The sequence below is a fragment of the Sorex araneus genome, chromosome 3, assembly GCF_027595985.1.
Source record: "Sorex araneus isolate mSorAra2 chromosome 3, mSorAra2.pri, whole genome shotgun sequence".
Classification (NCBI taxonomy): Eukaryota; Metazoa; Chordata; class Mammalia; order Eulipotyphla; family Soricidae; genus Sorex; species Sorex araneus.
Window position 1 is genome coordinate 86,021,772 of NC_073304.1, and position 24,494 is coordinate 86,046,265.

A 24,494-nucleotide genomic window follows, 5' to 3' on the forward strand; every position below is an offset into this window, starting at 1 on the left:
TTTTACCAGCTGAACACTAATTCAGCTGGTAGGCCTTGCAAGCAATCAATCTGGGTTTGATCCCTGGCACCCCTTGTGGTCCTTTGAGCATGGCCGGGTGTGAGTCCAAAACAAAGAAAGAAAATTTTTTTTTTTTGGCTCCTGTGGTTACACCCAGTGATGCTCAAGGGTTACTCCTGGCTCTGCACTCAGTAATCACTCCTGGTGGTGCTCAGGGGACCATATGGGATGCTGGGGATAGAACTGGGGTCAGCTACATGCAAGGCAGATGCCCTACCCTCTGTACTATCACTCTGACCCCCAAACAAATAAAATTTCTGATTTAGCCAGAAACTTTTTTTCCGCTTAGTAAGTTCTCTGAGACTAAGGCCCTAGTCTTAGGATTCTTGATAAGACAAGGGTGTTCTCCGGTATCGGTGCTGGGATCTCTCTGGCTCGGCACTAGCAGCTTGTGTTCTCTGTATTTCCCAACAAGACTATATTGTCTAGAAATCACAGGGACAGCTGGATGAAAAAGAAGGACTTTGTTGCCCAAAAGGCAACTTGCAAGTTGGGAAACATGTCTAACCAGCACCAGCTAAGAGAAAGCTTCCAAGAAAATGGGGATCAGGAGGTAACGCAAGTGCTGGAACATAGGCCTTGCGTGATGGTTTGATTAACTTTCCTCCTTTGGGTCAAAGTCTATCCTGTAGGTCAGAGTTCCTGATCAACAATAGACAAATTATCTTTGGGGTCCAGGAAGTTGGTTCAGAGAGTTGAAGTGCATGCTTTGCATGAAGGACACCTGGGTTCAGTCACTGGCACCACATGGTCCCCACTACTGCCAAGAACTTCATTCCCTTCTGCATCCACACCCTTGCCCTGGCCTCTCCCTCCACCCCCCACCACAAAATTACCTTTTAGGGGCTGGAGCTTTTAGGGGCCGACCTGGGTTTGATTCCCAGCATCCCATATGGTCCCCGAGCACCGCCAGGAGTAATTCCTGAGTGCATGAGCCAGGAGTAACCCCTGTGAATCGTTGGGTGTGGCCCATAAAGCCAAAAAAAAAAAATTACCTTTTAGCTTATAGGGTCCTCCCAGGAGAACATCTCAGGTTTGAGAGACAAGATAAGGGTCAAAGAGGAATGAGAGAGAATGAGTTTTGTAAGTAGGTATGCGAAGCAAGTTGGTGTAGTGCTTGCTCACTAATTGTCTTAGATGCCCGAGGCCACCGCAGCAGTGCCTAGAGGGCAAAGTCAGAGAGAGATGTTCAAGAGAACACAGGTTTCTCCAGAAAAGAAGAAAGTTCCAAGTGAAAGAAGAAAATTCCAAATTAATTCATAATGTACATTTTTTTGTTGTTGTTCTTTTGCTTTTTGGATCACACCCAGTGATGCACAGGGGTTACTCCTGGCTCATGCACTGAGGAATCACTACTGGCAGTGCTCTGGGGACCGTATGGGATGCTGGGAATCAAACCCAGGTCAGCCGCGTGCAAGGCAAACGCCCTACCCACTGGTTTGCTTTTTTTTCTTCTTTCTCCTCTTCTCTCATACATGCAGTTTCTAAATAAAACGATTTTACTTTTAAAAAATGTTAGGGACTGGAATGGCTGGAGTGATAGCACAGCGGGTAGGGCATTTGCCTTGCACACAGCTGACCCAGGTTCGATTCCTCCGCCCCTCGGAGGGCCTAGCAAGCTACCGAGAGTATCTCGCCCACACGGTGGAGCCTGGCAAGCTACCCGTGGTGTATCCCATATGCCAAACAGAGTAACAACATATCTCACAATGGAGACGTTACTGGTGCCCGCTTGAGCAAATCGATGAGCAACGGGATGACAGTGACAGGGACTGGAATGATAGCACAGCGGGTAGGGTATTTGTCTTGCACTCGGCTGACACAGGTTTGATTCCCAGCATCCCATATGGTCCCCTGAGCACCATCAGGAGTAATTCCTGAGTGAAGAGCCAGGAGTAACCCCTGTGCATCACCGGGTGTGACCCAAAATGCAAAATAGATAAATAAATAAATAATGTTAACTTCTTAGAGTGGAGAACTGTTATGGAAACCTTTGCTCCTCATCATGCTGCCCCAGTCCCTCCTAGAACAATCTCAATGCAGTGGTTACTCATCCTTACCTGCTCGCTTACAGGGGGCCTTTACCCTCACAAATCAGCACCAGTAGGCACCAGTTGTACATCTGGCCTTTTCTCCCCTCTGGTCTCTGCTGCTCTACTAAACTACCTTTTAGTACTACAGCTCACTGGGTACTACAAGAAACTTTAATATCCCATGAAATTCTTGTGTCGTGACATGGGCCGGGAGGAGGGGGGCGCCCAGTGGTTGGGGCTCAGGGACAGCTCCCAGCAGTTCCTGGTTTTGTTGTGCTGACTAGTGGTTAGGTCCAGCAATACAAAGGCCCACTTGGGGTGCCTCTACTCCAGGGCCATGCAGTTCCAGGGATTGCTCATGGGCCTCATTCATGCTTGGCATATGCCCCACCCCATTGAGCTAGCTCACCACCCAAGCATAATTACATTTGTTGTTGGGGACAAACTTCTTGGGCACTCAGAGGCTTTTCCCAGTTCTACCCTCAGGAGTAACCTCTGGAAATATTGAGGGATCAGGGGTCAAGGAAAGCACCTCACCTAACCCTGTGTGAGCTCTCCAGCCCCTGACTTTTTTGTTTGGTTTTAATTGTAGCATGGTTTACAATTGTATTTATGGAGTGGTGAGATAGTACAGGGTTAAGATGTTTGTAAAGTTAGGTTGTTGACACCACCAGCAGTGACCCCTCAGGACCAGAGACGAGGGCACTTGCCTTGCATCTGGCCCACCCCAGTTAGATCCTCAACATTCCATATGGTCCCCGTGATCCCACAGGAGTAATCCTGAAGCTCAGAGCCAGGAGTGAGCTCTGAGCACAGCCTGGTATGTGCTCCAAAAACAAAACAAAACAAAACAAATCCCGTAAACACGGCTGGATGAGGCTCATACCCCCAATTAAAAAAATATTAGTATTGTATGTTTATGTGTGGGATTTTTAGCCACACCTGGAAGTGATCAGGGCTTACTCCTGGCTCTGAGTTCCGGGATCACATCAGGCAGGGCTCTGGGAACCAGATGGGTCAGCGGCAGGCAAAGGAAATGCCCTAACTCACAGTGCAAATATCCCTCCTTCAGTGTTCTTAGTCTCACAGTTCCTCAGTACTAGTGCCTCAGGCGGTGGTTATGTATTTTGTCATAAGAGCTTATGTATACATTATGCAATCTTCACTACATTAATTTCTGTTGGTGGGGTGGGCCAGGCCCAGCTGTGCTCAGGGTTTACTCCTGGCTCTGCACTCAGGGATCACGCCTGACAAGGCTTGGGATGTCAGGGTTCGAACTCTGCTCCACATGCAAGTCAAGTATCCTACCCACTGTCCTATCACTCTGGGCCCTGATTTCACAAACATCAAAGTCTCCCAGGGGAAATCCCTGCATGTGGACCCAGTTTGAGAACCACAGACCTAGAAAGTAAGGAATCAAAGATTATGAGCAGGCAATCACGACCATGGTAGTTTTAACAAACTGCATCTCGCATGGTGTTAAAAATGGGAGGCATGATTAAAAGAATGGAGGTAAGGACACCAGAAAAACTTAGAAATCAGATGTTACAAATCAAATGTTAGGGTTGAAACCCAGGGAACAAGAAGAGTCCTTGACAAACTACTTTTCTCAGTCTCTGTTGCAGTAAAATGGTGCTAATAGTGTCAGTGGGGAAATTTCCATGACTGGTGGGTTTTTGCTCTTTGACACCAAAAGAGTCACATGATAGAGGTGGACTTTGGAAAAGCTGGTTTCCTTCTCCAAGTCAAGGGAACGTTGAAGAGGGAAGAGCCAGGCCACCCCATGAAGGCAACAGGCAGGCCTCTCAGATGCTTCTTTAACAGCTTTTACCATCTTCTGCTCGTGGCATGGTCCTGAGAGTGTCACGGGATCTACTTGGCACCTTGACCTCCTGTTGCAGATGACTTGGAAAAGTGGGGAGCAAGGTAGGTATCTTCGAGAAGAGAGCTTCCTCTTCTCTGCTTGACCCAGGGAAATGCCTGCTGTGGGTCAGGACCCTTACAATCAGCTACAAGCACCTCCTGCATGGACCCTTACATTCTGCCAGTCCTATGAGGTGGCTGTCAAGATGCGCCTGGGTCCCCACCACCCGTGTTCCCGGGGGGCTGTAGACTCGGGATGCATTGCTCTTTGCCAAAAAGGACTCAGCCCTAACTTTATGGAGCAGAAATTCTAGATCCTTTGGGTGGTGGAAAATGTACACTGGTGAAGGGACTGGTGTTGAATGATGATTAAAACCCAACCATGAACAACTTTGTAACTGTGGGGAAAAAAATAATAAAAATTTACAAAATGAAAGGTCCTTGGAAATTTAAGAAAAAAAAAGGAAAAAATTTACTTAGAAAGACATGAGGGGAGACACAAACAAATCTCAGACCCAAGCAACTTGCTGCAGAGATGGCTCCAGACTTTGCAATAGGACACTTCTGTTGGGCCACTCCAGTTGGGGGCAGGTGCCATTACTCCATCTGCCCTCTAGGAATCCTGGTGACCTCCTTCTTCTAGAACTCAGTGAAAAGCTCCAGGTATGGGTGGTAGTGGCGGCAAACACCAGGCCTCATAGGACAGGGGAAGAGTTAGTCCTTCTCTTCCCCCGCCCCCCTCCCATGGGACTCTGAGATGACGCCACATTTGGCCACCGTCTACTTAAGCTCCCACACGGTCATGATCCAGAGACACACAAACAAATCTCAGACCCGAACAACTTGCTGCAGCGATCTCTCCAGACCCTAATTATTAAAATTTTAGAATTCCTACCGAGTGTGGCTTCTCGTGGCTGCACGACGTCATATTGTATCTATAACAAGCAGTACAAAACATATTGTCTAGGGCTGGAGCAATAGCATAGCGGGTAGGGCGTTTGCCTTGCACGCGGCCGACCCGGGTTTGATCCCAGGCATCCCATATGGGCCCCCAAGCACCGCCAGAAGTGATTCCTGAGTGCAGAGCCAGGAATAACCCCTGGGCATTGCTGGATGTGACCCCAAAAGCAAAAAAAAAAAAACCCACATTGTCTAGCATTGCCTTTTCGGCAGGTATGAGTGGTGGTGGGACTAACTAGTCTCGAAATATCAAAGGTAACCAAAGTAGAGAAAGAGAGTTTTGTGCAAATTGCCACATAGGCAGGGGGAGGTATGGAATGGGGAGAGGAGGGTACTGGGGACTTTGGTGGTGGCAAACATGGCAAACATGCATTAGTGAAGGGATGGGTGTTTGATGATTGTATGATCATAGCTCAAACATGAAAGCTCTGTTACTGTACCTCACAGTGAATCAGTAAAAAGGGGAGGGGGAAAAAAAAGACATGAGGGGAGAGAAGGAGAGGAAAACGTATTCAAGAGAGAACTCGGGCTTTTCCAGAGTGGAAGAAAAGCAGAGGAAAGAAATACCTGTTCAAGAGAGAATGCAGGCTTGAAAAAGCAAGCAAGAGTCAATGGCTGTTGGGAGGAAGTTACATACAATTCCTCCAAATAGCCTTGGCCTGGAGTCCTCAAGGCTTTGATCCCTGGCATCACAGGAAAGAGGAAGTTACAGTTTAAAACAGTTTCTGTTCGACTTGAAAGATTCTGGAAAAGGAGAACAATGATGGTTGAAAACATTGTGAAGGTTCTTATTGCCACTGAATAGTAACCACTATAAACGACTGGATCGAACCACTTAAGGCAATTGAAAAAGCGTGGAGAGACAGCTCAAAAGATTGAGTGCATGCTTTGCATGCAGGAGGCCCAGGTTTGATCCCTAGCACCATTCTGGAGTAATAGCATGAATTAAGCATAGCCCCTGAGTGGGAGAGAGAGTACAGCAGGAAGGGCACTTGCTTTGCATGTAGCTGATCTGGGTTTGATCTCATAGGGCCTCCCGAACACCACCATGAATGATCCTTCGGTGTAGAGCCTGGAGTAAGCCCTGAGCATTGTCGGGTTGCTGCTCCACGGCCCCCTCCCCTCAAAAAGAGTAGTTCTCAGCATGGCTGTGTGGTGGTCAAAAACCAAAAGGATGTGGGGAGAAGGTTATAATGGCAAACTTTGTTATACACGATTCACTCCTTTTGTGGATTTTGGGTCATACCTAGTTGAGCTCAGGAGCTCCTTGTAGGTCCCCAAATTCTTGTTGCCAGGGTTCATTACTTGTGATTTTGGGTGAATGGGTCAAACCTAACCCCCAGAAGGCAAAATAGGTGCTCCAGTCCCTTGACCTATTTTCTGGAGACTCAGTACAATTTTTATTTGTTTTGGGCCATACCCAGTAGTGCTCAGGACTTACTCATAGCTCTATGCTCAAGAAGCTTCTCTCCTGGCAATATTAGGGGAACTATATGTGCTGCCAGGGACCAAAACTGGGTCAGCTCTGTCTAAGGCAAGCGCCTTACCTACTGTACTACTCTCTGCCCCCATCCAGTACAATGTTTAAGTAAAATGTACTGAAACTTAGTAAGATGTACGAGAGGGTATACTAATGTATACAAGGTAAAGTGGTAAAGTTGCCTTGAATGTTTGAGGCACTTAATCCCCATTATTGCACTGCACTGCACTGCACTGTCGTCCCGTTGTTCATTGATTTGCTTGAGTGGGCACCAGTAACGTCTGCATTGTGAGATTTGTTGTTACCGTTTTTGGCATATTGAATACACCACAGGTAGGTTGCCAGGCTCTGCTGTGCGGGCTGGATACTCTCGGTAGCTTGCCGGGCTCTCCGAGAGGGATGGAGGAATCGAACCCGGGTCGGCCCCATTATTGCAAAAACCAAAAATAAAAACAAAAACACAACCCAACATGGAACTCCGCTTTGAACCCTTTCTCATTTAAAACAATTTTTGAGGGACTGGAGTGATAGCACAGCGGGTAGGGCGTTTGCCTTGCATGCATCTGACCTGTGTTCGATTCCCGGCATCCCATATGGTCCCCTGAACACCGCCAGGAGTAATTCCTGAGTGCAGATCCAGGAGTAACCCCTGTACATCACTGGGTGTGACCCCGCAAAAAAGCAAAAACAAAACAAACAAAAAAACCAATTTTTGAAAATTAACTTAAGGGACCAGAGTGATAGTACAGGAGGTAGGGCTTTTTGCCTTGCACCTGGCCTACCTGATTTCAATCCCTGGCATCCCATATGGTTCCCCAAGCCCTACCAGGAATGATCCCTGAGCACAGAACCAGGAGTCAGCCCTGAGCATCACCAAGTATGGCTCCTTCATCGAAAAATTTTTTTTACAGCATACATTTGGGTTGGAGAGATATCAAGAGGCTGAGTGCAGGCTTTAATATGGAGGAGGTTCAGGTTCAAGCCCTGCCACCACATGTTCCCAAGCACTGTTGGGAGTGACACCCCTGAGCACAGTGGGAAAGAAGTCAGATTATTCAGAAGTTTAAGAAGAAATCACAAAGGGCTAAAGTGATTGTACGGTGGATAGGGCATTTGCCTTGCATGTGGCTGACTGGGGTTTAATCCCTACCCTATATGATTCTCTGAGCAACTCGAGAAGTGATTCTTAAGGGCAGAGCTAGGAGTAACCCTTAAGCGTGACACAAAAATAAAAACAAACAAAACAAAGATAAAAGAAATCACAATAAACTTTTAAAAAATAAGCAATAGAGGGGTTAGGACCGCAGCATAGTGTGTAGAGGTTCTGCATTGCATGCTGCTGACCTGAGTTTGATCCCTGGCATCCCAGATGGTCCCCCATGTACAGCCAGGAGTAATTCCTGAGTGCAGAGCCAAGAATAACTCCTACGCATCACAATACGCAGCCCCAAAACCAATAGATAAAAATAAAAGCAATTGAAAAATATACATAAAATTCACAACAAAATGAATGCTAACAATTGTAACAATTAGCACTAACAACAATCAAGAAAAAAAATGTGAATTACTGGTATCATGATTCAAAGAGGACAGCCTTCATATACGATGAGAACGAAAAAAATAAGAGGATATTTGGAGCGATTTTTGCCAATTTACTTGATGATGATGAAATGGGCATCAAAATATTAATTTTGAGAAAAGATAATGATCAGATGTTGATGTTCTGTCAGACCCAACTGCAGAGGAGGCAAGGTACAGATTGATTGATTGATTGATTGGTTTATTGGTTTTTGGGGTACACAGCAGATTTCATTGGCAACACACCAACAGGTTGGAAGATTGGGGACCCCTATCCTCAAAACAGCCATCTTGGGCTGTATGGTCACCAGAAGGGTTTCTATATGGAAAGATCAGGAAAGAATGCAGGCAGGCAGTCGACCAGTGGTACCAGTGGGTGCCAGAATGAACAGCATAATTTCCAATTTTATTAGTTATTTCTTGGTTGCTAATTCCCATCAGTCCTTTAGGCAAGCACAGCCTGTCCTTATTTAATACAGATAATAGGCTGGGGTTTCGAAAAGACAACTGTATATAGGTTTTGCATGCAAGAGGCCCAAGTTTGGTTCTCACACCCCCAAGGATCCCAGAACTACCAGGAGTAACCCTTCAACACTGGGCCAGGAGTCGTGCTTCCAGAACCACCAGCTATGACCCAAACCAAAACACACACACACACACACACACATAAATAATAGCATGTGGCAAACTGGAGTTGGATTCCTGACAACCCACTGGTAGTTTCTGAGTGCAGAGCCAGGGGTGATTCTAAGCACATAGCTAGGAGTAAGCCCTGAGCACCAGGAGCGTGACCCAAAAACAACAAAGATACATAGAACCTTCAGGGGCTGTAGCTCAAAGAGGTGAGTTACATGCCTTTCACACAGGTACTTTGGGTTTGATCTCTTTGGTCAAACATTCCGTGGTCCCCCAGTGGCCCCAAAATGAAGTAACAAAATATGCATTTTTAAAAACAACCAAGCTGGGGGCCAGAGAGATAGTACAGCAGGCAGTGCACTTATCTTGCAGGTGGCCAATTCGAGTTCCATCCCTGAAAACCCATATGGATATAGTTCTCTGCACCTGGCCAGGAGTGATCACTGAGCTCAGAGCCAGGATTAAGCCCTGAGCTCCACCGCGTTGTGGCCCCCAAACCAAACCAAAATAAAATTAAAATTAAAATTAAAAATAAAATTAACCAAACATTTGTTACATAATAAATCATATACTACAGCAAAGTGTTTCCCTAGTACATAATAATAGAACAGATTTTACAAAGTCATTATCAGTGTACACAGTAAAACACGGCTACTTTCGCAGTCGGCTGTTTCAGATTTGCCTTAACCGTTTCTTTTCCGAACACTCGATCTGCTGTTCAAACATTCGCTTTCCGGCCCCGAGAGGCTTCTGTAGTCAGTGCCTGTTGTTTCATCAAGACAGAGTTCGTCCTCGACTGCAATGAGGAAACGTTTCCCCGGCTCTTCTACTTCAAAAGACCCCACCTCCTCCCGCTGACACGCTCGGGACCCAGGCTGCAGCCCGCACCCTCACTGGGGTCACAGCTGATTGGCTCGCGTCGTGGCCAAGGGCAGCGCGGCCTTCAGAGATCCGCGCGAGAGGATTGGCCACTGCAGACCCACCCCTTCGCCGATTGGGTGGGGTTTGGGGGCGGTGAAGACGGGGATTGGTGGAGCCCAGAGAAGCAGGTTTATAGCCGCGGCGGCCCGGGTGCCCCGGACCTGCAGAGATGGCGACTACCGGCTGGCTCCTGGGCAGACGCGTGGCGAGTTGGAGGCTGCGTCCTCCGCTGCGGGTGCTCGCCGGCCTCGTTCCCCAGCGGGCCCACTCGCTGTTGCCCGTGGACGACGCGATCAATGGGCTAACAGAGGAGCAGAAGCAGGTAGGCTTCTGACCCCCCGCCGCGGCCCCATCAGCGCGCTGGGTGGCAGCGCCTACTCCTGCTGACATCCGTCCTGCCGCGAGCGCCTCGGGCGGTGGGAGCGCCCGCAGGGCACCAGCTCGGACCGCGGCCCCAGTAGGACCGCTAGGCCCTGCTCCCGGCATTAGGGGAGAGAGTGAGGAGGGTTAGAAACTCTTCTGGGAGGCTGATGAAGTTTTGGTGGAGGGTTGGCATAGCTCCGTGCTTGTGTCAAAAAGACCCTTAAGCCGTCCGAAGAAGGACTCTTAACCTCCGAAAACTGTCTGAGCCTGTGCTTCTCCGCCTTAGTGAACATCACTGGAGAAATCTCTTTTTTATTTTTTACTCACTTCTGGATCTTTATTGTTGTTGAATGCATGCGCCATCTGCCTCTAAGATCTGGCCCTATTGGGGCAGAGCACCGAGAAAAGACTTGATACAACTGAACAGATGCTCAAATGCAGTTGCAGTGACCCCGGGGCAAAGGAGCGTGTGCTTTTGTGTGTAGGTTTGGAGTTGCCCTGAGACAGGATTCACTTGTTGGCTTTGAGGAAGTACTCAGTCTTCCTGGAGCTCCCACACTCTGGGTGTGCAGTGAACAAGAATTCTTTAGAATCACCTCTGGCAAAAAGGATTTCTGTGAAGGATTAGGACATTGTTTTTACTGAAGCAGCACTGGCAGGGACCTGGAGAAATGGTACGTAGGTAGGGCACTTGCTTGGCAGGCAGCTGATCTCACCAGGAGTGATCCTCAGGAGCACCACTGGGTGTGACCAAAAAACAAGATCACTGGTGGAAAAGAACCTGGTGTGCAGTGCATAGAGCAGAAGGAGGCTTGACAGGAGCTCGGGGAGGGGGAGCAGCAGAGGGCAGGAGGGGAGTTCATATGCTGAGAGAGGTAGGGGAAGGATGGGTCAGCAGGGGTCAGCTGGTGGGACTCATTTTAAGCACAGTGGACAGCCGTGGAATACTTATGTAGGAGAGTGACGTTTTATTTATTTATGTTGGTTTGAGAGCCACAACTGATGGTGCTCAGGGTTTATTCCTGGCTCTGTGTTCAGGGATCACCCTTGTTGCTCTAGGAAAAGTATATGGGTGCCAGGAATTGAACAGGGGTCAGACATTTAGAGGGAACTGCCTTAAGCCCTGTCCTGTCTCTTCCCTGAGTGACATTTATAAACAACCTTCATAGTGGGGATGTTGCTAAAGTGGTTGAATATAAATAAGTCTTTCATGGGCAAGATCCTGGGTTTGAGGGGCTAGAGCAATAGCACAGCGGGTAGGGTGTTTGCCTTGCACGCGGCCAACCTGGATTCGATTCCCAGCATCCCATATGGTCCCCTAGCACCGCCAGGGGTAATTCCTGAGTGCAGAGCCAGAAGTAACCCCTGTGCATCGCCAGGTGGACCCAAAAAGCAAAAAAAAAAAAAGAAAGAAAAAGAAAAAAAGGGATCCTGGATTTGATACCTGTCCTCCATGGTCTCTGAACACTGCTGGAACCAGGTAAGGGACAGAGAGAACTAACTCAATGGGCAGAACACAATGCATATGTTCCCCAGCATGACATGCTCCACTGACCACCTCCAGGAATAAGCTTCCCCACCTCCAACAATGGGAGACTTTTCTTTTCTTTTGTTGGGGGTGGGGGCATACCCAGAAGTTACTCAGGGCCTATTCCTGGCTCCACCCTCAGGAGTCACTCCTGATGGGGTTCTGGGGACCATATATGGTACCAGGCATTGAACAGCATCTGTTCACATCTCTCCCCCAGCTTCGTCAGACCATGGCTAAGTTCCTTCAGGAGAACCTCGCCCCCCAGGCACAAGAGATTGATCAGAGCAATGAGTTCAAGAATCTGCGAGTGAGTTTGGGGGTCCATGCTGGGGGGTCAGGGGCAGGGGTGCAGTTTGGGTGCTGAGTTAGAAAGGTCTGAGGGGTCCCTGCCCCTCAGAAGGGCTCACCCAGTCTCTGGTAGTTAGACCTCCCAAAAAATGCAGCCCCTTCCTGTGGAGTGTGTGGGTTTCATTGGCTATGACTGGCTGCTGCTGCTTCTCCCGCCTCATCACCCTGACTCCGTTCTGTCGGCAGGAATTTTGGAAGCAGCTGGGGAACTTGGGAGTCTTGGGCATCACAGCCCCTGGTAAGTATAGTTGTTCCCCCCCACACCAAAGAAAACTTTTTTTCCTTGCCTTTTAACACCCTTCCCAAAGGAAGAGGAATAGGAGGACAAGGATCGTGTTAAAAGACCCCCTGCATATCTTTCTCTCTTTGATACTCAGAGTGTCTAGTAGCCCAGAGAAGAGTGTGTCCCAGTGTTTATATAGGGAGTCAAGCGGGAAGACAATAGATCAATACTATTTCTCTTACATCAGAATACACAGAGTTTTGAAATCAGTCTCCTTGATAATGATCTTTGGGTCAGAGAGATGGTTTAAAGGGCTAGAGCATGTCTTTGTATGCCTGAGCCCTGGGTTCAATCCTTGGTACCTCCTGATCCACATTCCACCACCACCACCCCTAGCACCACCAAGTGTGGCTGCAAAACTGTAAAACAAGGTGACTTGGGAGTTTAGAAAACTCTCCGGATCAGCAGTTGTCTCGGTACCTCAGTTTCCTTGCTGTGTCCCCGAATCTCTAGGATGTGCCCTCCTGGTAACAGTTAGGCAGGACGCTCTCAGCAAATGTGTCTCTGTGGCAGCAGCCTAAGTCCTCTGCACACTGCTTGACCCAGGGGCTCATTTGGGAGCAACTGGGGGGTGGGGGCGAAGCCTGCCTGATGGACTCCTCCATGAGGGACTAGATGACATGTTAGTAGACTGGCCCTGACCCAGAGCTTCTGAAGGAGAGGCCCAGCCCTCTCGTGGGGCCCAAGGAGCCGTGGCTGTGCCAGCACAGAGTGAATGAGGATACCCCTCAGCCTGGAGGTGGGAGCAGGGGTGGAACAATGTACTTCTCGAATCCTGCCTTCACTTCCTAGAGGAAGTTTAACCATCACAGAAAGTTACATAATGAGGGGGCTGGATAATGGTAGGGCGTTTGCCTTGTACACGGTCGACCTGGGTTCAAATCCCAGCATCCCACATGGTCCCCTGAGCACCGCCAGGAGTAATTCCTGAGTGCAGAGCCAGGAGTAACCCTGTGCATGGCCGGGTGTGACCCAAAAACCAAAAAAAAAAAAAAAGAAAGAAAGAAAGTTACATAATGAGTAATGATTAAATGAAACCCCTTACACATTAACATGTCCCCATTTGATCATCACTTGGCATGGGGTGGCTGCTGGGGGTTCTCAAGCAACACTCTCCCACTCTTAGAAGCCCCTATAAAGAATATATTTTGGGGGACCAGTGCAGTAGTATAGTGAGTAGGACATTTGCCTTGCATGCGGCTGATCCACTTTTAGTCTCTGGCATCCCATAAGGTCCCCTGAGCCTACCAGGAGTAACTCCTGAGTGCAGATCTACAGGTAGCCCCTAAATACTGCCGATGTGACCCTCCTCTCAAAAAAAAAAACCAAAAAACAGGGGCTGGAGCAATAGCACAGCAGGTAGGGCATTTGCCTTGCACGCTGCCGACCTGGGTTTGATTCCCAACATCCCATATGGTCCCCTGAGTACCAGCAGGGGTAATTCCTGAGTACAGAGCCAGGAGTAACCCCTGTGCATCGCCGGGTGTTTCCCAAAAAGGAAAACAACAACAACAACAACAACAATAAAAAAACGAGATCTATTTCTGAGGACAAAAGAGATAGTCCTGTGGGCAGGATTTTTTGCCTTACATGTCACCAGCCCAGATTCAATCCCCAATACCTTATATGATCAACTGAACATGTATGACTCCTGAGCACAGAGCCAGGTATTAGCCCTGACACAGCCAGGTGTAGCCCAAATAACAAGAAGATTGTACTTCTGGGGACAGAGATAGTCTTAGGAGTTAAGTTGCTTAATTCTGGTTCTATCCCCAGTACTCTAGTCCCCCCAACCATTACCTGGAGGCCCCTGAATCTCCCCAGAGTGGCCTGGGTAGCCCCTAGCACTGTAGGATACAAATAGTGCTACATCCTCCTTGGGGGCCGGGGGGTGAGAGGATTGGACCACACCCAGTGGTGCTCAGGACTTACTCCTGGCTCTGCACTCAGGGAGGATTTCTCATAGGGCTCCAGGGACCTTATTTATGTAGTGCCTGGGTCAGCCATGGACAAGGCAAGTTCATTACTGGCTGTACTGTCTCTTCAGCCCCACTATCTGTGATTTTTTAAATCGTAGTGACTCAGATTCTTTTGTTTTCCCTTAGAGGAAAACGAATATTATGTCTATCATAAAAGGTATTGCCAAATTTTTTTTTAAAACCATAATTCAGCTGCTCTTAGGCAACAGGCAGAACCAGTTCTGTGACCTTGTAAGGTGTCTGGGACAGATCTTATTTGTCTGGCCTTGTCGGAAAAGAAATCAAGTGCTGGGGAGTGGAGGGATTCTCTGCTGCCAAGAAGTGTGAGGTTCTTGTCAGTGTCACAAGCTAACCTGACCCCCCTTTCCCACGGCCCCGCCTTCCCTCACCTCCACTCCCAGCTCAGTATGGTGGCTCCGGCCTGGGCTACCTGGAGCACGTGCTGGTGATGGAGGAGATATCTCGAGCATCTGCAGCCGTGGGCCTCAGCTACGGTGCCCACTCCAACCTCTGCATCAATCAAATCGTGCGCAACGCAAATGAGGCCCAGAAGGAGAAATACCTCCCCAAGGTGAGAGACTGGGACGAGAGAAACATGGGTCTCGTCAGAAGGTACAGCCACTAACCGTGAAGCATTCTCTCTCTCTTTGACTTGGGACAATCATCGATGCTTTTCACGGCTTCCTGCCTCAAGCCAGGAACGGTTAGAAAGGGGTCAAGTCAGGGATTCACTTTAAAATATATCAACAGGGGGCCAGAGAGATAGTATAGAGGAGAAGGCCTTGCATGTTGCCTTGGCCCTGGCTCCAATCCTGGGCAGCACATATCATCTCCCAAGCACCACCAGTGATAACTGAGCACAGAGCCAAGAATTGCTCTTGAGTTCCACTGGGCATGGCCCAAAAGTAAACCAAAAAATTAAATATATCAGCCAGGGATCAGGGATGTAGCTTAGAGGTAAAACTCTTGCCATGCATGTGCCTTGTATATGGGTTTGATACATGGCACACCCCCCCCCCAAAAAAAAAGAGAGCACCAGTCAAACTATTGACACATCTGAGATCACACATGCCACACATCTGAGATCACACATGCCACTGCACTGTCACTGTGGCCTCCCTGTGGGCCAGTCTGGAGGGCGGTGCCTTCAGGACATCAAGCTGATGAGATCCTGGACAGCCTGAGTATCCCGGGAGGATGATGGCTGGCCGGCAGGGAAGCTGCACATTCCTGGGATCTGCAACTTTGGATGTTGGCTTCTTTCCAGCTGCAGCAAAGGAGAAAATGGCAAGGAAGAGTCAGAACGTTATGAAGGATCTAGCTTGCCCTTCCTTCCTTCTTTCCTTCCTTCCTTCCTTCCTTCCTTCCTTCCTTCCTTCCTTCCTTCCTTCCTTCCTTCCTTCCTTCCTTCCTTTTTTTGGGGATCCACCTGACTGTGGTGATGGACCATGGAGGACCAATGATCAAATCTGCAGCTCCCACATGTTAGGCTCCCTTTGAGCTATCTCTCTAGCATGTATTAACCTTTTGACTGAAGGTTCTTTTGTCATAAAAAGAGGTCCTGGGCAGGGAAGATCACAGGTGCTTTGCATGTGCATGGTGTTGAATTTAATTCTTTGCCCCATGTGCTCAACCCTGGCCGGCCTCAAACCTGCACGGCCCCTGTAAAGAAAATTAAAGTAGGGCTGCAGCAATCGTATAGGGTGCCTGCCTTGCACACAGCCAACCCAGTTTCAATCCCTGGCATCCCATATGGTCCCTGAGCACTGCCAGGAGAAATTCCTGAGTTCAGAGCCAGGAGTGAACCCTAACATTGCTAGGCATGCCCCCCCACACCAAAAAAAAGAGAAAAGCAAAATCAAAGTAGGGCCAGAACCCCCAAGTGGCTCACTGGATACCCGTTCAGAGCACTCTAAGAACCAGAAGAGTAGGCCAGGGAGAAAGGGCTGGAGTCCATGTGCCAGACCCCAGGTTGGATTCCTAGCACCACACTGTCCCCCAAGGTGGGTGGCCTTGGTGATCCCCAGCACTCTGGGCCGGAGCAGCAGCAGGTTCAGTATCATCAGCAGTGGGCCTGGAGCTCCCCAAGCACTGCTCAAGAGACCCCCCCCCCCCAAATTAACAAGATGAGAACTAGCTTCCCCTACAAAGAAAATGGCGGGGGTAGGGCGGGAAAGAGAAATTTTTGGCCTTGTAGATTTTCAGCTCCTCTCCTGAATATCTGCTTGACCCATCTGCTGGCATAAGAGAAGTATGAAGGGGTGTCATGTGAGCAGGGCAAGATACACTATCAGGGAGGTCCTGAGTGTCCCCCAAAGTCATAACGAGCCCTCTGGGGTTCTCCTTGCAGCTGATCAGCGGTGAATACATAGGCGCTTTGGCCATGAGTGAGCCCAATGCTGGCTCTGATGTTGTCTCCATGAAGCTCAAAGCAGAGAAGAAAGGTGAGGCTCCCCTGGCCGTGGGAGTTAAAATGAGCAGCGAGACCTGGTCAGGATGAGGGGCAGTTTTGGGGGGAGCACTGCAGGATCCCTAGAACTATCTCCTGGGCAAGGCGCCTTCTTGCTCAGTCGATTGACTGGCCAAGACAGGCCAACATGGCTGGAAACAGAGGCCAACTTCCTAATCTTTTAGGTGATCATTATGTCCTGAATGGCAATAAATTCTGGATCACCAATGGCCCCGATGCCGATGTCCTTATTGTCTATGCCAAGACAGACACAGCTGCTGTGCCAGCTTCTCGGGGCATAACAGCCTTCATCGTGGAGAAGGTGAGCACGGGGAGAGATGACAGCGATGTTCTTTAGCCGAGGGCCAATTCCTTTGGCGGCGTGCACTTGGCCAAGGCTCCCTGAGGTGGACTGAGGCAGGTGAGCAGACAGGCTAGAAAGTAGCATCCCGGGGTGGTGGGCTCTTCCTTAGAGCCATGCTCTGTAGGAGGACCAAGAAGAGAAGAGCTCTCTGTGTTTGCAATCAGGGTGTCATTGGTGGCCCTGGGGGCAGCAGCTGCAGGACACAAACAGGAGGGGAACATAGGTGGAGAGTGAAGGTGGCTCGATGCAGATCTGGCAGTCAGAGTCGGACGGAGCTAGTGGGAATCAAAATGGGAAATGGGGCGTCTGGCCAGGGAGCTAGTACAGGGGCCAGGGGGCATGCCCTTGACACAGCCGACCATGGTGCAATCCCCGGGCACCACATATGTGGTCCCTGGAGCACTGCCAGGAGTGATCCTTGATCAGAGCCAGAAGTAAGCCCAGGGCATTGCCAGGTCTGGCCCAAAAGTCAAAAAAGTAAAAGGGGAAGGAAAGGGGCTGGAGGAGTCTTGAGCTTGCTCTCCTCTGGGAGAGAAGTGAGCCGATTACTGTTCAGTTAAGAGAAAGCAGAGACCAGGCCCTGTGTGGGCTGGGGATCACAGAGGTGGGGTTCCAGAAGGCGCTTCTTTATGGGTGCTGAGAAGGCGGCAGTACCCTCGTCGGGAGAGGAGCCGAGACTGGAGGAGCGACACGAGTAGCTCAGGGGGCTGGGCACAGATGGGAAATCTCAGTGTGCGTAGCACACAGGGAGGCTCCACGGGACTGCAGACGGGTCCGTCGGTCCTGGGCAGGGAGGAGCACTCCGTGAGGTCCAAAGGGCCGAGGACTGAGCAGGCGGGTGGGAGGCACTCTGAATGGTTACCCCTGGAGAAAGGAAGCCAAGCCAGGAAGGGGCAGAAGGACCTTGGGGCATTTCCTCTGAGGAGTGGAGCAAGCAAGGGATGCTGCAGCGGCGGCCGGGGTGCTGGGGCCCAGACGTCCAGGAACAGAGCTGCAGCCTGCAGAGCAGGGCTGGGACGCAAGCACAGGGGCTGATGGGACCTGATGGGGAGAGGGTCCTTGCCCGGGATCCTGCCTTCACTCGGCAGCATGGGGGCTGCTCTGTATTCGAGGCCACCTTCTGTTCCTACAAAGGGGATGCCTGGCTTCAGCACCGCCAAGAAGCTGGACAAGCTGGGCATGCGCGGCTCCAACACCTGTGAGCTGGTCTTTGAAGACTGCAAGGTGCCCGGTGAGTGTGTGAGAATGGGGTGCCCCTGTCCAGACCCCCTGGAAAGCTGAGAAAGCTCGTTAGAGAGGCTCCTGTGGGACTCTGAGCCTGCAGGGGCTGCAGGGAAGGGCGGCTTCTTGGGGGTGGAGTGGGGAGGGGGACAGCATACCTGTGCTTGGCATTTCAGGTCAGACCTTAGGCAGGGAGGATGGAACTCAGTGACACAGCCCTTTCTTTATTGTGTGAAGCCCTAGGTTAGATCCCTAGGAAAAAAAACCAAAACCAAAAATAAACAAACAAAAAAACAATCTGGGCTGGAAGATAGTACAGTGGTCAGATGCTTGCCTTGTACATCGCCAATCTGGGTTTAATCCCTGGCTCTACATGTGGTTCCCAGAGCCCCTCCAGGAATGATCCCTGAGTGCAGAACCAGGAGTAAGCCCTGAGCACCAAGCGTGGAAGGGAGGGAGGACGGAGGGAAGGAGGGAGGGATGCCCAACCATTCCTGTCACCACCTGGACAGAGACTTTTCCGTGTCACCCGTGCAGGAGGTGACACTGGGCCCAGGACCCAGAGGGTCTCATTTCTCTTGCAAGAGTAGGTATTAAGAGAATTGGGCTGCCGGACTTGAGGCCAGACTTGCTTCTCTTCTTCCCCTCCAGGGCAGCCCAAGAAGAGAAGGGGAAGAGCTATACGTGGGCCTTGGTCGGGGAGTTGGGGAGGGGCGTCCCTCTAGCAGACTCTCCTCGGTAAACCTCATCCATTTCCTCACTGGGACACTCATTGAAAGCCGGATGCATTCACACTGCCTTAGAGAGGGCCCTACCCACACCCCCAGACTTAATGGTCCAGTGGTCAAGACAACTGCCTTGCATCCTTCCGAGCCTGGTCCGAATCCCCAGTGGCTCATGTCATCCTCCTTGCACCGCCCAGGGCCAACTCCTGAGCCCAGAGTCAGGAATAGCCTCTGAGCACCACTGGCGGTGGCCCCCAAACCAAAAACAAACCAAACCTGAGAGCATGCAGCAAAGTTGAGGCTGCAGGCGCTACCCCTGATGAGCACCTCTCCCGGCAGCTGCCAACATCCTGGGCCACTTGAGCAAAGGTGTGTATGTGCTGATGAGCGGGCTGGACCTCGAGCGCCTGGTGCTGGCTGGCGGACCCCTTGGGTAAGTGCAAGGTTCAGGGGCATGGGATGCCAGGTGGTGTCGCTGCATCCTCCCCCCTGCTTCCCCCCCGCCCCCCAGGGGCCAGAGGGGCTGCCCATTCACTCCTGGACACAGAAAGAACTTCTCCCTCTGCCGGGAAGATGGCCCCACAGGTGGGGAAGCGTGCTCTGCATGCAGGAATCCCAGGTTTGATTCCTCGCACTGCCCGGGAGCGAGCCCTGAGCCCAAAGTAGTTGTCAAGCACCCCTGGATGGGATTTATTCCAAACCAACCAGGCAGCAGAGAAGCTCACCCCCACCCCCTTGTGGAATTCACGCAGAAGGCAAAGGGTCAGTGGCAGAGAATGGGGTGTGAATCAGGACACCCAGGCATGTTCCCTCCGGTCCTGGGGCTGGGCTCACACACTCCTCATGTTTTCTCTCCCCCTCTGGGATTCCAGCCTGTGCCCACCCCTGCCCCCCAGGCCTGTCCACACTGACCCTTTGCCCCGGCAGGCTGTGGGGAGCCAGTCAGGCGTCTCCCCAGCGTCTTCCTCCTCTCTGGCAGCATCATGCAGGCCGTGCTCGATCACACGATCCCCTACCTGCACGTGAGGGAAGCCTTTGGCCAGAAGATCGGCCACTTCCAGGTGAGGGGGGGACTCGGGGGGAGTTAAAGCTTCCACTTTTCTGTCCTAAGCGAGGGAGCGCCACTGTCCTGGGCCAGCCAAGGTGAGTCTGAAGTGTGGCACGTGGGCTCCTCCGCAGGCTCCTCTTGCCTCAGTTTCCCTTTGAGATGAATGAAGTCAGCATGCCTGGTTGTCGGGAAGCCTGTGGGAAAGGGGAGCAGCTTTTGTTGTTGTTATTTAAAGATGCTGTAGGCAGGAGCTGGAGAGAGTCCAAGGGTTAAGTCACTTACATTGCAGGTGACTGACCCATGTTCAAGACCACATTCAGTGTCCTGAGCACTGCCAGGAGTGATCCCTAAACACAGCTGGTGTGACCCTCCCCCCCCCAGCCAAATAAAATAACATGCCGCAGGCTGAAAGAAAGATAAACTAATAAAATGTTTAGAGCTGGAAAGATAGCATGTGGGTGGGGGTGGGGGAATAAGGCGCTCGCCTTGCACACAACTGACCGCAGTTTGATCCCCTGTCCCACACATGGTCCCCTGGCACAGGGCCGGGTACGATCCAACATCCACCACCACCACCACCACCCCACCTCCAAAAAAAAAAGTATTAATAACTGTTTGAATAAAAATAAAAGAGCACTGTAGCACTATCCTCCTGTTGTTCATTGATTTGCTCGAGCAGGCACCAGTAACATCTCCATTGTGAGACTTGTTACTGTTTTTGGCATATCGAATACGACATGGGGAGCTTGCCAAGCTCTTGTGTGGGCAGGATACTCTCTGTAGCTTGCTGGGCTCTCCGAGAGGTATGGAGGAATCGAACCCGGGTTAGCCACATGCAAGGCAAACTCCCTACCTGCTGTGCTATCATTCCAGTCTCTAAAATAAAAGAGAGTGGGCCTAAATGATAGCACAGCAGGAAGGCACTTGCCTTGCGCATGGCCGACCCAGGTTCCATCCACTGACCCCCAGAGCTCTGCTAGGAGTGATCCCTGAACACAACCATGTGTGGCCCCCATACCCAAAATAATAAAAAACAAGTGAAAGTTGCTGCGGGGGTAGGGGGGCTGGAGTGATAGCATAGTGGGGAGGGCGTTTGCCTTGCATGTGGCCAACCCAGATTCCATCCCCGGCATCCCATATGGTCTGCCTGAGCACCACCAGGAGTGATTTCCTGTATGCAGTGCCTGGAGTAACCCCTGAGTGCTGGGTATGACTCAAATAAGGGGCCTCATGAGGGTGAGAGGGCGGAGGGCCTGTTGGTGCCATCCAGTGTGGCGGGGCTCTCACCCACCTTTCACACGTGCACCTCTGCGTCTCCCGTCCCCGGTGAGGCCCCTCTCCCGCCAACTGCTGTTGTGTCGGTGCTAAGGGAGTATGTTCTTCGGAGATCGCAGCTCAGCTTGTTGACCTGTGCCCTCCTTGTGTGCCCAGCTGATGCAGGGGAAGATGGCTGACATGTACACCCGCCTCATGGCCTGTCGGCAGTACGTCTACAATGTGGCCAAGGCCTGCGATGAAGGCCACTGCACCCCCAAGGTAAGGGCAGGCCGCAGGGGAGGGAGAGTGGGGCCAGCGGCTGGCAGGGCCCCCCCCCCCCCCCCGATCACCCGGTGCCTCCCTGGCAGGACTGTGCTGGTGTGATCCTCTATTCGGCCGAGTGCGCCACCCAGGTAGCCCTGGACGGCATCCAGTGTTTCGGTGAGTAACCCCCTGTGCCCAGAACCCGCAGCTGATTCCAGAGAGGTTTTCCCATCATGCCTCACTTCGTGCTTCTCCAGCCCAGCTGAGCTGGTGCCCTGAGGCCTTTTCTGCCCCGGGTGCTAGGAAGAGGGGGAGGCTTGCCCCGGGCCCTGGGGATGGATGGGGTGGGCGGGCCCATCCACAGCAGAGAGCTCAGGCGCCAGCCAGACAGCCTAGCTTTGGAGTCTGGCTCTGCCACTGACCCTTCTGAGATCTGTGCAAATGCCTTTCTCTTGTCAGCCAGAGAGCTAGCACATGGGTTAAGGCACTTGCCTTGGTCCCCAGAGCACAGAGCCAGGGGTCACCCTAGAGCACTACCAGGTGTGGCCCAAAACCCAAAAAGCAAAAGAAAAGAATGCTGTGCCTTATCTTGTCCCCCTCTGCATGCCGGGCAGAAGCCCCCACCTCTGGATTCCTCAGCACTCGAGTAACTCCCTCGCGCCCCCCCCCATCCACTGCTCTTCCCCAGGGGTCTGTATCCCATGCCCATCACTCTTCCCGGCCTCTCTTGTCCCCACCCGGCCCTGGCTGCAGGTGGCAATGGCTACATCAATGACTTTCCCATGGGCCGCTTCCTGCGCGATGCCAAACTGTATGAGATCGGGGCCGGCACGAGCGAGGTGAGGCGGCTGGTCATCGGCAGATCCTTCAACTCGGACTTCCACTAGCCTGGAGACAAGCCGACCGCCCCCTTTCCCAGCACCTAGACGCCTTTTCTGGGCGGGACAAGTGGCAGCACTCCTTCGCTGCCCGAGGCAAGCTCATAGCGCAGATGTCCTGCTTTGTCAGCCCGCTGGCCTCTGCAGGAGATGGACTCCCGCTCCCCTCCCCCCTAACCTGGCCTGCCACACACCATGGGCCTCTGGGCCACGCCAGCCAGCCCAGGAGCAGCACCTGGACATACTGGGAGGGCTTTGCCAATCGTCCTTGCCCTCCAACTCCCAGTCCTGTCGCACCCCCATCTCTAGAATAGGTACCTGGGGCTGGAGTGATAGCACAGCGCGTAGGGCGTTTGCCTGCACGCAGCCAACCCAGGTTCCATCCCCAGCATCCTGTCTGGTCCCTGGTGCACCACCAGGAGTAATTCCTGAGCACAGAGCCAGGAGTAACCCTTTTGCTTTGTTAGCTGTGGTCCAAAAAAGCCAAAACAAAATCCTGGATAGGTATCGAGGTTGCCCCTTTTTCTTGATGACCCTTTGGCAGGGCTATCTCTGTCCAAGTGAACTGGAAATATTACCCTCTCCCCTCTATTCAAACTTAATTACCTCTTTTCTTCCTGGGGAACACTCCCACCCCCAAACCTCACCTTTCTTTCTGCCCATCTTGTGGGCAGCAGCTTGTGAGCAAGCCCCTGTTCTGTGGCAACCCCTCCTTCCCCCCAGGACTCCCCACGTGGGATGGACCCCTGGGATGAGGCCTCTCCAAATCCTGGCATGCCCTGAGTCCACAGCAGGGCCAACACATGCCCATACGTGTGTGGGACCAGCCCGCATGGGGGCTGCAGCACCTCTGAGTACCACACTCCAGCCAAGCACGTGACACCCACAGCTGCAGGGCTGGTGGGGGTGGGGGGGGTACAGGCCTGGGTGGGCTGGCCAGATTCCAGCAGCTTCTGCCAGAGTGCATTTCTCCGGACACCCTGTGGCTACTTTTGTTACAACCGCACAGCGGCTTCTGCCATTTTGTATTAAAGGATTTTGAAGAAAAACTTACCTGCTGTTATACCGGTGGTTTGCAGGAAACACTGTGTGGTGTGGCTTCCCTCACCGCTGCTTCCCCACCATGTCCAGGGAGAGTGAAGGGATGGTACTGAGGGGTGAAATCAGCCTTCAGGATGGAGGACATCTCCACCCTCCCCCCCGCCACACACACACACACCTTCCCGCCCGGCCACTTAAAGAGGGAGCCCAAAGCTGCATCTGTGTTTTGCTTTCCCAAGGTCAGAACTGGTGCTGGAACGTAGAGCACCATCGATGGGGTGTGGGCGAATGCCAGCATAGCCACTGCACAGCCCCCTGAGGCCAGCCGGAGACAGGTCGAGGGTCCACCCCAGCTGGGTTCTCTATGCCCACTTGTTTTCTTGGCTGGCAGCCCAGAGGTGCCTGCTCTGGCTTCAGGTCCTGGCCTGGAGCCAAATACCATTCACAGCCTGAGGCTTGAGCCTTGTCCAGTTCCAGCCTGAGTAGAGGACGCAGGACTCTGGGGCACTGTCAGGTGCCAGCCGGGTGTGGTTGAACGCGGCTGAAGTGGTCTGCTTGGGTTTCCTGTGGAGCCAGAACCAGTCTAGACACACTCCAAATTTGACAGACGGAGATGTTCTGCCCCGTCAGTATCGGTCACGGAGCCTGGTCACCAACTTGGGGAGAACGTGATTGTTCTCCTGATATGCTTTGTGTGAAATAAGAATGTTTTAAAATAAAAGTACAGGAAAAAGACAAGAGACCTGAGTTGTGAATGGAAGAGCGGGGTGGGGCGGGGGGCTCTTGGCTTACGGGATATCACTAAGCACCAAGCTCCCCATTCTGCCCCTTCCTGGAACCACCACTTCCAACCCTCTTTGTAAGGGGTCACCCTCACCCTATCTCGTCCCCTGATCCTCTACAGGACAACTATCCTGTTCTTGCTTTTCCTATTGTTTTTCCTGTGGAATTGCAAGGCAGAAGCTTGGACACACCTCTACCAGAACTTAACCTGCAGGGGGTTGGAGTGATGGCACAGCAGTTAGGGCATTTGCCTTGCACGTGGCCGGCCTAGGTACTATTTCCAGGATCCTATATTGGTCCCCTGAGCACTGCCAGGAGTAATTCCTGAGTACAAAGCCAGGAGTAACCCCTGTGCATTGCTGGGTGTGATCCAAAAAGCAAAAAAAGAAAAATAAAGAACTTAACCTGCAAAAATGATTCTTCGATGGG

The 24,494-nt window shown here is 51.6% G+C and overlaps 1 protein-coding gene across 1 annotated transcript; it reads left to right on the top strand.

Annotated features, from left to right (window-relative positions):
• Positions 1-9,656: 9,656 nt before the first annotated feature.
• On the top strand, positions 9,657-24,022 carry IVD (isovaleryl-CoA dehydrogenase). The gene is made up of 12 exons (XM_004609567.2): positions 9,657-9,853; positions 11,643-11,732; positions 11,960-12,011; positions 14,437-14,606; positions 16,386-16,479; positions 16,670-16,806; positions 17,983-18,079; positions 19,134-19,227; positions 19,774-19,855; positions 21,274-21,378; positions 21,468-21,540; positions 22,117-24,022. The coding sequence occupies exons 1-12, from the start codon at positions 9,701-9,703 to the stop codon at positions 22,248-22,250; spliced, it is 1,281 nt and encodes a 426-aa protein (XP_004609624.1). The 5' UTR covers positions 9,657-9,700; the 3' UTR covers positions 22,251-24,022.
• Positions 24,023-24,494: the final 472 nt, after the last annotated feature.

Excerpts from the sequence above, each read along its gene's own strand:
- IVD (XM_004609567.2), top strand. The coding sequence starts at position 9,701 with ATGGCGACTACCGGCTGGCTCCTGGGCAGACGCGTGGCGAGTTGGAGG. Across the intron at positions 21,379-21,467 it reads AAGGCCACTGCACCCCCAAG|GACTGTGCTGGTGTGATCCT; the intron begins GTAAGGGCAGGC and ends CCTCCCTGGCAG. Across the intron at positions 21,541-22,116 it reads GGACGGCATCCAGTGTTTCG|GTGGCAATGGCTACATCAAT; the intron begins GTGAGTAACCCC and ends CCCTGGCTGCAG.